This window comes from Aquila chrysaetos, chromosome 9 (assembly GCF_900496995.4).
Source record: "Aquila chrysaetos chrysaetos chromosome 9, bAquChr1.4, whole genome shotgun sequence".
Classification (NCBI taxonomy): domain Eukaryota; kingdom Metazoa; phylum Chordata; class Aves; order Accipitriformes; family Accipitridae; genus Aquila; species Aquila chrysaetos.
This window is the reverse complement of record NC_044012.1, coordinates 30378167-30389672: the sequence shown is the minus strand read 5'-3', so window position 1 is coordinate 30389672 and position 11506 is coordinate 30378167. Positions and strand designations below refer to the sequence as shown.

The following is an 11506-nucleotide window of genomic DNA, read 5'->3' as shown; positions in this document are numbered from 1 at the left end:
GAAACAGCGTTTATTGATCGCTTTAGCGACAGCGCGAAGCTTCTTCCGCCAGGCGGCCTTCAGCCCTCGCCTCCTTTACACGGCGAACCCCGCCGCGCCCGGGGTAAAACGTGGGCGCCCGGCGGTGCCAGGCCTGAGGCAGCGCGGGGGGCGTGGCCTTCCCGCGGAGGCTAAAAAAAGAGCGGTGCAGCCCCGCCCACTCCCGCCAGGCTCAAGATGGCGGCGCTGAGGGCGGCGGGGGCGGCTTTGCTGCGGCCCGGGCGGGGGGAGGCGGCCGTCAGGTTGGGTTACCACAAGAAGGTGAGGGGCAAGGGGCTGCGGGGAGGGGAGGGAAGGGAAGGGAAGGGAAGGGAAGGGATAAGATAGGATAGGATATAATATAATATAGGCGCGGTGCCCGTTAGTGACGCGATGCCCTCGTAGGTGGTGGATCACTACGAAAACCCGCGCAACGTCGGTTCCCTCGACCGCAACGCCAAGAACGTGGGTACCGGCCTGGTGGGCGCCCCGGCCTGCGGCGACGTCATGAAGCTGCAGGTGACCTTGGGGACCCACTGACACCGGGGACGGGGTGGGGGGCGGGTCGCCTGGGGCTGTTGTGAGGCCCAAACTCGTCCCCTTCCCCTCAGGGGTGTAGCGCGGCCTTTCCTCCTCACAACCCCCCTGAAATGTCCCCTGGGGCCCGGGCAGGCCCTGTCCTGCTCCCGAGGGCGTGGTGGGACCCAGGGCCCTGCCTGGGCCTGAGAAGGTGATTCTGGGGTGCCTGGTAGAGCTGAGCCAGCCACTGAGGTGCTGCCGATGCTCTCGCAGGTGGAAGTGGATGAGAACGGGAGGATTGTTGATGCCCGTTTCAAAACCTTCGGCTGCGGATCAGCAATCGCATCAAGTTCGCTGGCGACGGAGTGGGTCAAAGGGAAAACGGTAAGGATCCCTGCCGAGGTGAGGTGACACCACGGAAAGGTGTCACAGCTTTGAACCTGCCTGTGTTCTCTGTTGGGACCATGTAGGAAACAGTAGTGTAAGAATCCCAGTACTGATTTTGTGCAGCGCGGTACAGTGACACAGAAAGCAGCGACTGTCAACCCTGTTAGTGGCCTGACTTCTAGGGCAATAGTTGCCTTTTCCAAGAATCTGTTAATCTGTAGGGAAGTACTTTGTGTTTTACGCAACAAATGAAAACATGCTGATCCCAGATTCTGGAAGAAAGCTTAATTATGGAGCATCTTTAGGTCACTTAGATCTCTCTTTCTGCCAAACAAGCAATGCACGTCTGTATTATGATAGAAGATAAGCAGCCTTAGAGCAGCCCATCCAATAACACTCAGTCTGTAACACTGGTATGCTTTGGTTCGTTCCCACCACTGCTCAGTCCGAGACATTCCTTAATTCAGCCACCCTTCACTGCCCCTGGCAGTTAAGATGTTCTTCCGTGTGGATTCTCTTGGCTCTGAAAACACTCTTAGCAAATGCCTTTGTAGTCCATGTTGTACTTCATGTGACCGGTGACTACGTACTAACTGCGTTTCAGGTTGACGAAGCGTTGAAAATCAAGAACACTGATATCGCTAAAGAACTCTGCCTTCCTCCAGTCAAACTGCACTGCTCTAGTAAGTAAAGGACTAAACAGTGAAAGTTCAAACACAAGCTTGTATTTGAAGGGAGGCTTCTGGGAATAGCGCAGATGCTTCTGAATGTTGTTTTCCAAATAAAGTTTCTGCACAAGGAACAGCTAAGGTTAGCCCACAAGAGAAACTTGCTTATGTCCAGATTTTGGGGTTATTTTAAGAGATTTCAGCTCTCTTTCATCTTTTGGATTCCATAGCTCAGCAGACTGATAATAAGTGTTCAGATTCTGACATTCTACTTCTAAGATGCTGACCGGTGCTACCTGCAGTGGTGGTCACTGCTGGCTGCTCTTGTTTTTACAGCATCTTTTGTTCTAAATGACTTTTAGCTGTCCTTGAAATACTTGTTTTGTTTGTAGTGCTGGCTGAAGACGCAATCAAGGCTGCCTTGGCTGATTACAAGTTGAAGCAGGATCCAAACAAAGAAGAGTCAGAGAAGAAAGCAAACAATGCCTAAAGTGACTGTAAAGCTTGTTCTCATTCCACTTAAACTTGCAGTGCAATTATTCTAGCTATTAGTAGGATCCTGCACACTACTAAATGAAGCTGTAAGATACGCACAACTTGCGCACAACATGTCACTGTTCATGTGTGTACAGCCACTCTTGTAGTGCTTACATGACTGGGATGTGGGTATTTCGGCAGCCTGTGTCCTGTCATGACTGTGTTTGAAATGTTTGAGTGAAGAAGACTGCTTAACTGCAGAGAACTCGGTGACTTCTCTCTGGGGAGAAAATCCTGCTGTTCGGTCCTGGAAGGGCTGCACTTTTTTTGGAAGATGTATAGTTTTGCCTAATATTTTACAGAATTTAGTGGGAAACATTGCCTTGGTCTTAATGTTTATGTAGGAACTGCAGATCAGTCTGTGTAACGATGCAGTATACAAATGTGGGGCAGCACATCTGCCCGCAAACTTCAGCTGTGTCGGAGTTTCATTTCGCAACCTGTGTGCGAGTTCCTCTTCTGCGGGTTGCTGGGATGCTCTGGCAGGCACTAGAGGACACTGACAATAAATACACTGCTGGGAGACCAGCAAGTAGCAGCTGGGTGCCACTGCTCCAGGAAGCGCGGACCCAAGCTAGCAGGGCTTGATTCTGCTGGCATCCAGTCATGACTAATGCTTGCTTGCTTTTTTTTTTTTTTTTTTTTAAGCTCCCATTAGAGGAACAATCTTAATTTTGGAGTGTCTTCTATAAGAATGGAACCCCTGGGATTGGCCAGGTACTCTGTTAAAAGAGAGTAAATGCACCCTCGGGTTTGAACCCAGGAGGGCAATAGCATAGCCGGGGTGCAGAGCTGAGGGGGAAGCTCCCAAGGGAGCAGGGGTCAGTCTGTGCCCTCTGCAGATGATGCCTCTGCATCCTGCTGGGCACAGTTCAGCTGAGCTTTGCAGGGGGAACGGGCCGTAGGGAGAGCATCGCTGATGCTCACCTACTCGAGGATTTGCACACTGAGTGTGAGCTGGCTCCCTGGGAGCTGGAGGCACACCAACGTTTGAAAATGAAATGTTTTGCAGTTTGGCTTGCCCTCCGTGCTCCAGGCCACTGTGCTCTCCTGTGCCCTCTGGTGGTTGCTCTTTTCCAGGGGAGTATTTCCATAGATTTCCAAAACAAACAGAAAACACATTTGAAAACTTTGCCTGCTCTTAAGATTTTAAACCACCCCAAGAAGCCTTACTTGCCTTCTTTCATACCTAGGGTGTTTTAAAAACATTAAAAACCGCATTTAAAAATAAGTAGCTTGTTCTGATGTATCTGTCCACGATTTTTTTTTTTTTTTTTTTTTAAATGCAGAGCAGGCCAAGTGTGGTTGCTGCTGTGGTTTGTCGCTTGCAAGATGGCTTTGGCAGTACCTCAGCTCAGCACCGCCGTGCGTGCCGGCTGCTGGCCCTCGGCACGGCCCCTGTCTCCTGCCACCTTCCTGCAGCGAGGAATGTGCCTCGCTCCCTGGGAATGGTCCTGCGGTTTCCCGGTTTAAAAAAAAAAAAAAAAAAATCAGGGAAACTCCAGATGCCCATGTCCACTTTGGGGCAGAATCAGCTCCTTGTGCTTGCGAGAGCCCCTCGACAAAATGCAAGAGGGAGATAAAAGCCAGCATACTCTTCCAAGGGGAAAGGTTGTCCTGATGCAGGGACATGGGGATGCTTCCCTACCTGCCCCACAGCTGGGACAAAATGTGGGGTTGCAGGGGTATGGGGATGCAAGGATATGGGGATGTGTTGCTTTTCAGGCAGAAAAGCCTCTTTTGCCTTGCAGGTTTGCCTGCCATCCCTGCCAGGCACAGCTGCGTCCTGGTGCCCAGGCATGCGGCAGCACTGCAGCCCCCCCGCCCTTGGCTGCAGGCTGTGAGATAAAAGTTTCCCCGAAATGGCGTGTTGGTGTACAGATTTTGTGAACGATAAGCGGCTCCCAGGGTTTCACCCACGCAGATAACCTTCACCCCAAAGCACAGCCAGGTCGGCTGTGCCTGCCGGATTCAGGGCTCATGCGTGGACCCCACAGGGCTGGAGCCGAAATCGGCTGCACCCCAACAGTAGCGTGATGCAGGGAGGGCCCTGAAGGAGGAAAAAGTTGTGGGGACTGTGCCTCGGCCATCCCACAAGCTGCAGAAATACACAGGAGAGGAGATCTGCATAGGAAACGTCTTTATTACAAGCTGAAGGAGTTAAGAAAATAAGGCAAAAGTCCAGCTGGGCTCTGGGCTGCCCTCAGGTCATGGCTTTGGGGCAGAAAAATGAAAGGGTGGGTCCTTGCCCCTAAATCCTCTTCCCTTCTCCCATTAGCTGGGCAAGGATGGACAAGGTCATCCCATCCTCGGTGGCCACAGCGATCAGCAAAGCCAGCCCATGGTGCCCAAGGTCATGGTGAGCTCCTGCCCTGCTCCCGAGGGGGGGTGGGGGGGCAACTGCACAGACACCCCCCCCCCCAGCCATGGTCCCATGCCTCTGCCCAGAGGGATGCAGCTCCTGGCCAGACAGACCAGGGTGCTGCTAATTAGTAAAATAACATTTGGGAGAAAGCTGGCGACAGGTGGCAGAGAGCGAGGGCTGCCTGGCACAGCACTGGGGGGGGCCAGAGCCAGAGCTGGGGGGGGGGATGCACCCACCCAGTGCCCAGGGGTGGGAAAAGCCCCTTGGGCAGCTGGGGCGGTGGGGCTGACGCTAACTCCAGCACTGTGGAAAAACATCGCCTGCCAAAAAAAAGTCATGGCTTTGCTATGGCATCCCGCCGGTGCAAGGGTCAGTGGGTCCTGGGGGCGGGGGGAGTCTCGGGTGTGGAGTGGGGGGGGCCTTCATCGGGGCTTTCTTGAGCCGCCACGTACGTATGGAGCAACAAACCACCACGTCCATCGCGTGTCCGCGGGGCGTCCCCTGAGCCGGCGGCTACCGGAGCTCACCAGGGACCGGGTCCCTGCCCTAGATGCCGGGGGGGGGCCGGGGAGCCATCCTGGGCTGCGTTGGGGGCCCCCTCTCCCCGTGCTCCCGTTGCACCCACTGCTTCCTCAGCAACTGCATTTTGGGGAGGGGGCTCGGCGGATTGCTCATCGCCTAACTTTTTGCTTCCTTCCTCCTCCTCCTCCTCCTCGGCAGGGGGTTTCTGCTCCCCCCGGGTCCCGTTGGCCAGCGGTGCCTTGGGGGGGGATTTGAGGTTCTGGGCAGCCGCGAGGATGTCTGCCTGCAGCTGCCGGCTGCAGTCGAGGGGCTCCTCAGCGCTGGGGTCGGGGGCTTTCTCGGGCACCTCGCTAAAAGCCCGGGCCCCCCCGGCCTTGTCTCGCTGGTCCACGTACTTCTTCTTGGGGAAGGAGGACGGGTAGTAGGCGGATGCCTTGTGCTTCTGCCGGACGATGACGGCGGCGCAGATGATGAAGAGGAGGACGAAGGCCAGCGAGCCCACCACCACCACCAGCAGCATGTATTCCTTGAAGAAGTCCACCAGCCCGTCCAGCATGCCGCCCGGTGCCGAGCTGTTGGTGACTGTGGTCCCCGCTGCGTCCCCCAACGTCGGGCCGGTCCCCGGCGTCACACGGTGGATGGGCGGCGCGGCCGAGACCTCCTCACCGTCCCCGCTGCCCCCGCCGTCGGCCAGCACTGCGGCGTGCCGGGGTGCTGCTGAGCGCACCGAGGCCACCACCACCAGCAGCAGCAGCCACATGCCCATCGCCGGCCGTACCGCCATGTCCCCTGGGGCTTGTGCACGGCGTCCTGCAGGATGCAGAGGGGAGGGCAAAAAGTTAACAACCCCGATGGAGCAAGACCCCCCAGCCCTGCCGCAAGCAAAGCCCCATGGTGTACCCACCCCAAGCCCTGCATGCCGTTCCGGCACAGAGGGACAAGCACAAGCGTCGAACCACCGACAGTTAGTTCGGGCGCTCGCTTATTCACCCGGCTGAATTTGCTTAAGAAAAGCAAAACGCAGCTCTGGTTTCCTTGCCCCGACACTGAGCAAGGGTCTGCGTTTATTTTGCAACGGCGCACTGCAAAAAATAGATGGAAACCAGCTGAATCAAATTGCTCAAGCCTGGGGGATGCTGCGTGCACGCGAGGAGATCGGGGCCGCTGCCAACAACCGGCTTCAGACAACGGTCATTTGGCTGATTAGAAAATTCCTGAAAAATTGAGGTTTCCAGTGGAAACTTTGACACAGGCGACGCTGCCGAGGGGCCAGCCCCCGGCGCGAGCGGCATTTCCCAACCGCTCGTCCCGGCACAGACCGTTACAAACGATTCCCAGCTTGAACATGGCTAAAAATAGGTTGGCAGCAGGATTTCACCCTGGTGCTGCTGCGGCGGCCAAGCGGTGCCGGGACGGGGCATGGGACAACCCCTCCCCAAAAGTCTTTGTAAAGGGGCAGCCCTGGAGCTGGGTGCAGTGAACAGGGGGTCTTGGCTGCCCGAGCATCCCCAGTGAAGGGTGAAGGCCAGGTCCATTCTCTTGCTGCGTCGCTCTGTGCCAGATGGGCCTGGATCTGCCCCTCACTGGCAGCCACAGCCCACAGCACATTGTAGGACATGGCATGAGCGTTTCCAATCCCCGCGCACAGCCCAAAGCGATGAGCCGGGGCGAGCCCCCCGCCGGGCTCCTCACCCCAGTGGGGTTCCGGAGCGGGGTGTGACAGTCCCCAGCACGTCGCAGCACATTCCTGGGGGATGGCAGTGAGTTTTTGGTTGCGCCACGCCACGTAACGCCATTGAGCCGTTCCCAGAGCTCTCCCCCTCCGCACGGCCCCACAGGAAGGTCTCAGGAACCAGCTCCCCTGGTCCGTCAGCGGGGACCCCCCCAGGACAATTCCGCCAACCTCAGGCGCCCCAAATCCCATCCGCTTCCCATTTTCCGCCCCCAACAAACCCAACCCAGCAGCGCTGCAAGCCGGGAGGAACTCCAGCAGCGGGACTTGGCTTTCAGGCTCCTTCCCGGCTGCAAAATCTGGTTTGCATTAAACCAGAGCAAACAAACGGCGGCAGAGGCGGGAGGTGCCCCCGGACCCCCAGACCCCCCAACCCTCCCGGCTCACTGCAGGCATTGCCGCTGCCATGGGCTCTGGGCTCACTGCAGTAACAGCGGCACTGCCAAGACGAGGGGTTTTGGGGGGCTGGGACAAGCCCCTTCATCCTCCCCCTCGCTGCCTTCACCACAGAGAGGGGCCTCTCAGCCATGGCAGGGAGACGGGGCCCGGGGAAGGTGAAGGCATTAATTCGCCATTAGCAAGCAGAGCTGATGAGCAGCCATGGCCGTGGAGGGGCTGACCGAAGCCCAAATCAGTGCCAAGAGCAGAGCCTGTTGCCACAGCCATTGTCAGCCCTCCATCCCCACCCTATCCCATCCCCATCCTCACCCACCCCCAGACCCACAGCACATCCCCAGCTCCGGCTTGGCCGGATGCAAGCGAACCCCGCTCCGCTTCCCTCCACTCCCCAAATGCTTGGGAAATTCACGATTTTGATGTTGTCCAGGCGCAGCATCCTCCCAACCGTGCCCAGACACACAGCTGCATGGCCGGCTCCATCCCACATCCCGCTGCGGGGACCATGCCCAGTCCTCGCCGCAGCACCCCCAGCCACGGGGCAGCCTGCGCCCTGCTCAGGAGCCACCCCAAAATTGGGAGAGCAGGCTGGCATTGCCGGCGGGATCCTCACCTCGCCTGCAGCCGCCGCGTCGGCAGGAGGGAGCCGGGACGACGGGATCTGTCCCGTACACCTCACCTCCTTGCGCCTCTTTCTGTTGCTTGCTGGGATGGAGCCTCCTCCTTCTCCTCCTCCTCCTCCTCCTCCTCCTCCTCCTTCTCCTCCTCCTGCGGCGCAGCCAGGGACCAGCTTGTTCTCATTAGGGCTGGTTTGGGGAGGGAGTGTGGGAGGCCGGTGAGGGGCAGGCAGCCCCCTGCCCCCTCCCAGCTGAGATCCAGCTGGGGGCAGGGGGGGCTTCCCAGCCTCTTGCCCTGACAGCGAAGGGGGGGAAACCTGGTCCCCCCATCATCCCAGCAGCGCCGCTGGAAGGGGCCACTTTTTGGGGTGCAAGTGGGGAAAGGGGGGTGTCACAAGGGAGGGTTTTTGCAAAGGTGTTTTTATCCACAAGGGCAAAGGTATAAACCCTGTCCCCGGCCAAGTAGCTGAACCACCATGGTGGGACAGTGGTGCTGGCACCCCAAAAATGCCTCCCGGTGATGCCGTGCCAGGAGCAAGCATGGCCCCCACCCAGCTGCCTTTCACTCTGCTCCTGGGCCCCCCATCATGCCAGCCCAGGGCCAGATCCAGCCCAACCCCTGGGCACAGGCACGAGACAGTGGGGCACGGCCACTGAGGCCAAGCAGCACCCAGGGTCCGAGGGGGACAGTGAGGGTTTCGGGCTTGATGCCCCAGCATTATTGGGGGCTGGCAGCATAGCATGGGGGCAAACAGGGCTTGGGACCCCCCACCTTGATTTCAGGAGACCATTTCCTAAACATCCCAGCCTGGAAATGCTCCGGCACAGGTACCTCTGCTTCGGGGTGCAGGCAGGGGTACAGAAAATAACCCCTGCGGTTCCCCAGGCCAGTGTGGCAGCAGCAGCCATGCAGCTCCCCAGGGTACTGTCTCCAGGATGGGGGTCCCAGCCCCCCTGCAGTCCCCTCCGCCTGGGCTGAAGTTGCTCAAGAGGCTGCAGCCGCCGGCGGGTGACCTCATCCTCTTGCTATTCGCCTCTGCGCCTCCCCGGGGACCCGGCCAGATCTCCCCCCAAAAAGCCATCGCCAACGCCCAGGGACTGCGACCACCACGGGGCTGGAGTGAGGGTGCCTGTCCCCATCACTGCTGGCACCGGGAAGCCAGAGGGGAACCGGCGCCATTTAGGTTTCTCCCGGCGTCGCCGAATGTAATCATGGCTCCCAGAAATAACGGGTCCGTCCATCTGTCTGCAGCCGGCGGCTCCATGCAGCTGCTGGGGCGGCTTTTCCTGGCCTTAAACAATCAGTGCTGAAATCTTAGAGGGGAAGGGGGAAAGGCAAGGGGAGGCCAGGGGGTTGCGAGGGCGGCTGTGCTGCTGAGGCGAGCCGGCCTGGAGGAGCGCCAGCGGCATCCGGACTCGCTCCTGCAGCCCAGATGGGGATGGGGCTGTGATTCCCCGCCGTGGGCCCAGTGATGCTGGCATTGGGCTGAGACTCCTTGTCTAGGGTCCCCATCCCACCCTGCCCAAGGTCCCCGTCCCATCCTGGCCAGGGTCCCCATCCCGCCCTGGCCAGGGTCCTCACCCCTCCCCAGTTGTGGTCCCCACTGCCCCCAGCCAGGGTCCCCGTCCCTGCCCTGGGCTCTTCCCAGGGCGGCAGAGGCGCGGGGACGGGCAGCCCCCGGTGCCAGCACACACCGGCCATTACGATGCTGTTTTTGCCTGCGGCTGGGGAGGGCTCGGCCCCTCGGCACTGGGCAGGGCTGTGGTGCCCGGGCCCCGCTTTGTAATTTGGGGCAGCTGGAACGTTGGGACCCACAGGGCTCGGCTCAGCGGCACAGCCGGCCCGAGGTAAACCTGCAATTTGAGACATTTCGGCCCTGCTCTGCTTGTAATTTGCTTCACTGGGCTGCACTTTGCTGCGCCAGCAAAATACCCGGTGGGGACTGATCCTGCGGAGCTGCACCATGGTGTGCAGAGCACCATGCATACAGCACCGTGCCACACACAGCACCATGCAAAGCACCGTGCTCAGCATCATGCGCAGCACCCTGCACGGCACCGTGCACGGCCCCATGCCACACACAGCCCCGCGCACCTCACGCTGCCAATCCCACTGCACGGCACGACGTCTTGCCGGGGTGGCATGGCCGGAGGATCCTGCTGTGACACCGCGCCGGCTTCCTGCAGATTCCTCTGCCGTGAGCTGGGAGATGGCAGCCCAACAGGACCTGCTGACTATGCCAAATAGGGCGATTCCCGGCTCCTGGCAGCCGGCTCGTGCTTCGGTGGTGGAGGAAAGTTTATCCTCGCTGGGCTCCTGCTCCAGAGCGGCAGGCGCAGGGCTGGACGAGGACGGGAGCAATCCCTCCAACCCGCACCCATCTGCCTTTTTGGGACCTGCTGAGCCTCATCCTCACCTGGACCGGGGGGACGAGCCACTGTGGGGTGAAGCCGGATGATGGGAGCATCCCTTTGCCTCCAAGAGAAAGTGGGGCTGGGGGTGACAGTGGTTGCTGCAGGGTCCCATTCCCCAGCCTGGCCCCGACAGCCCAGAGGCACATAAACCTTCGTTACGGCTGAGCCATGAACTCCTGCGACTGCTTTTTGGTACGGCAGGGCGCTGTCATCTGCATGCGTGAGGACACAGTGGGGTCAGATCAGGGTGGCATCACTGGAGAGCCTACTGCCGGGGCGCCCCATCCGGGGACCAGCCACCCCCTCCGGCTGCATATCCCTTCACCCATGCTGACTCACCCATAAACATTTACATTTGCAGGAGGGAGCGGGGCTGGCAAGGCTGCTCGGCCCCAGATGGAAAATATCCAAAGCAGAGCATTTATGTAAACAGGCAGTGGGGCCGGGGCGGCCAGGGTGCAGGTGAGTGGCCGCGCTGCCAACCCACCCGTGGGACGGCCACCCCCGAAAGCGGCTTTCGAGGCGGCTGCGCACCCAGGGCTCAGCTCAGGGAGGAGACGGCACAGCGATGCCTCAAGCGTGTGCCGAAACGCTTCGCTGCCCAAGTGTGTGCTGCAAATGTGGAGGGCGGCATAAGCTGCATGGTGGGGTGGGCTTGGGGCTGCTGAATCTGGGGGGGGGGGGGAATGTGGGGACAGGGACACTGAGCCTGGTGGGGCAGGGATGGGGATGGAGAGATGGGGATGCTGAGCCTGGCAGGGCAGGGATGGGAATGTGGGGACACCGAGCCTGGCAGGGCAGAGACGGTCCTGGGCCATTTCTGCTTCCTTGGGTGGCTCCCCCAGGGCTGGGCACAGGGAAGGGGTCAGGCTGGTGGCTCGAGGGGTGACCGACACCTGCACACCAGGGGCAGGTGGGACCTGGGAGCGAACCTGAGACTCCTTCAGCCCCCGGGGTACAGGCAAGCTGGTGGGACCCTCGGTGGCCGCTCATGGCTTTGCTTTCCCCATCCCTCCCGGCCCCAGCCACAAGCAGGCAGGGACAGCCTGGGCCGATGCTGCCCTACGAGGCCGAGAGCCTGCAACCACCATTTGCCCACCTGGGACGAGCCCTGGGCACACCAGCAGCGCACAGGACCACCCCGACAGGCAGTGATGGTCCCGGAGTCGTCCCATCACCTCACTGTAGGTGACCGCAGGGCAGGAACACGTTACGCCACGAGTGCACCCGTCCCCATCCCTCCACCCCCGGCATTTCCGCCCCAGCACCGCCACCCTTTCCGCTCCCACGCCGCGGCATGAGGCCGAGCCCACGTGGGGAGGGGGTCCTG

General features: G+C 59.8%; 2 protein-coding genes across 4 annotated transcripts; one reads left to right on the top strand and one right to left on the bottom strand.

Moving 5' to 3' along the window:
* Positions 1-166: 166 nt before the first annotated feature.
* On the top strand, positions 167-2543 carry ISCU (iron-sulfur cluster assembly enzyme). The gene is made up of 5 exons (XM_030024639.2): positions 167-300; positions 424-537; positions 811-921; positions 1529-1607; positions 1985-2543. The coding sequence occupies exons 1-5, from the start codon at positions 217-219 to the stop codon at positions 2080-2082; spliced, it is 486 nt and encodes a 161-aa protein (XP_029880499.1). The 5' UTR covers positions 167-216; the 3' UTR covers positions 2083-2543.
* Positions 2544-4254: 1711 nt separating this feature from the next.
* On the bottom strand, positions 4255-10327 carry TMEM119 (transmembrane protein 119). Of its 3 annotated transcripts, none has more exons than XM_030026766.2 (2): positions 10179-10327; positions 4255-5826 (listed from the first exon to the last, which is right to left on the bottom strand). In XM_030026766.2, exon 2 carries the CDS (start codon positions 5798-5800, stop codon positions 5018-5020), a length of 783 nt encoding a protein of 260 aa, XP_029882626.1. In that variant the 5' UTR covers positions 5801-5826; positions 10179-10327; the 3' UTR covers positions 4255-5017. The 3 variants fall into 3 exon arrangements, with proteins under 3 accessions (XP_029882626.1, XP_029882624.1, XP_029882625.1); XM_030026764.2 differs by lacking the exon at positions 10179-10327 and adding an exon at positions 7758-7877; XM_030026765.2 differs by lacking the exon at positions 10179-10327 and adding an exon at positions 5921-6146.
* Between the last annotated feature and the right edge of the window lie 1179 nt (positions 10328-11506).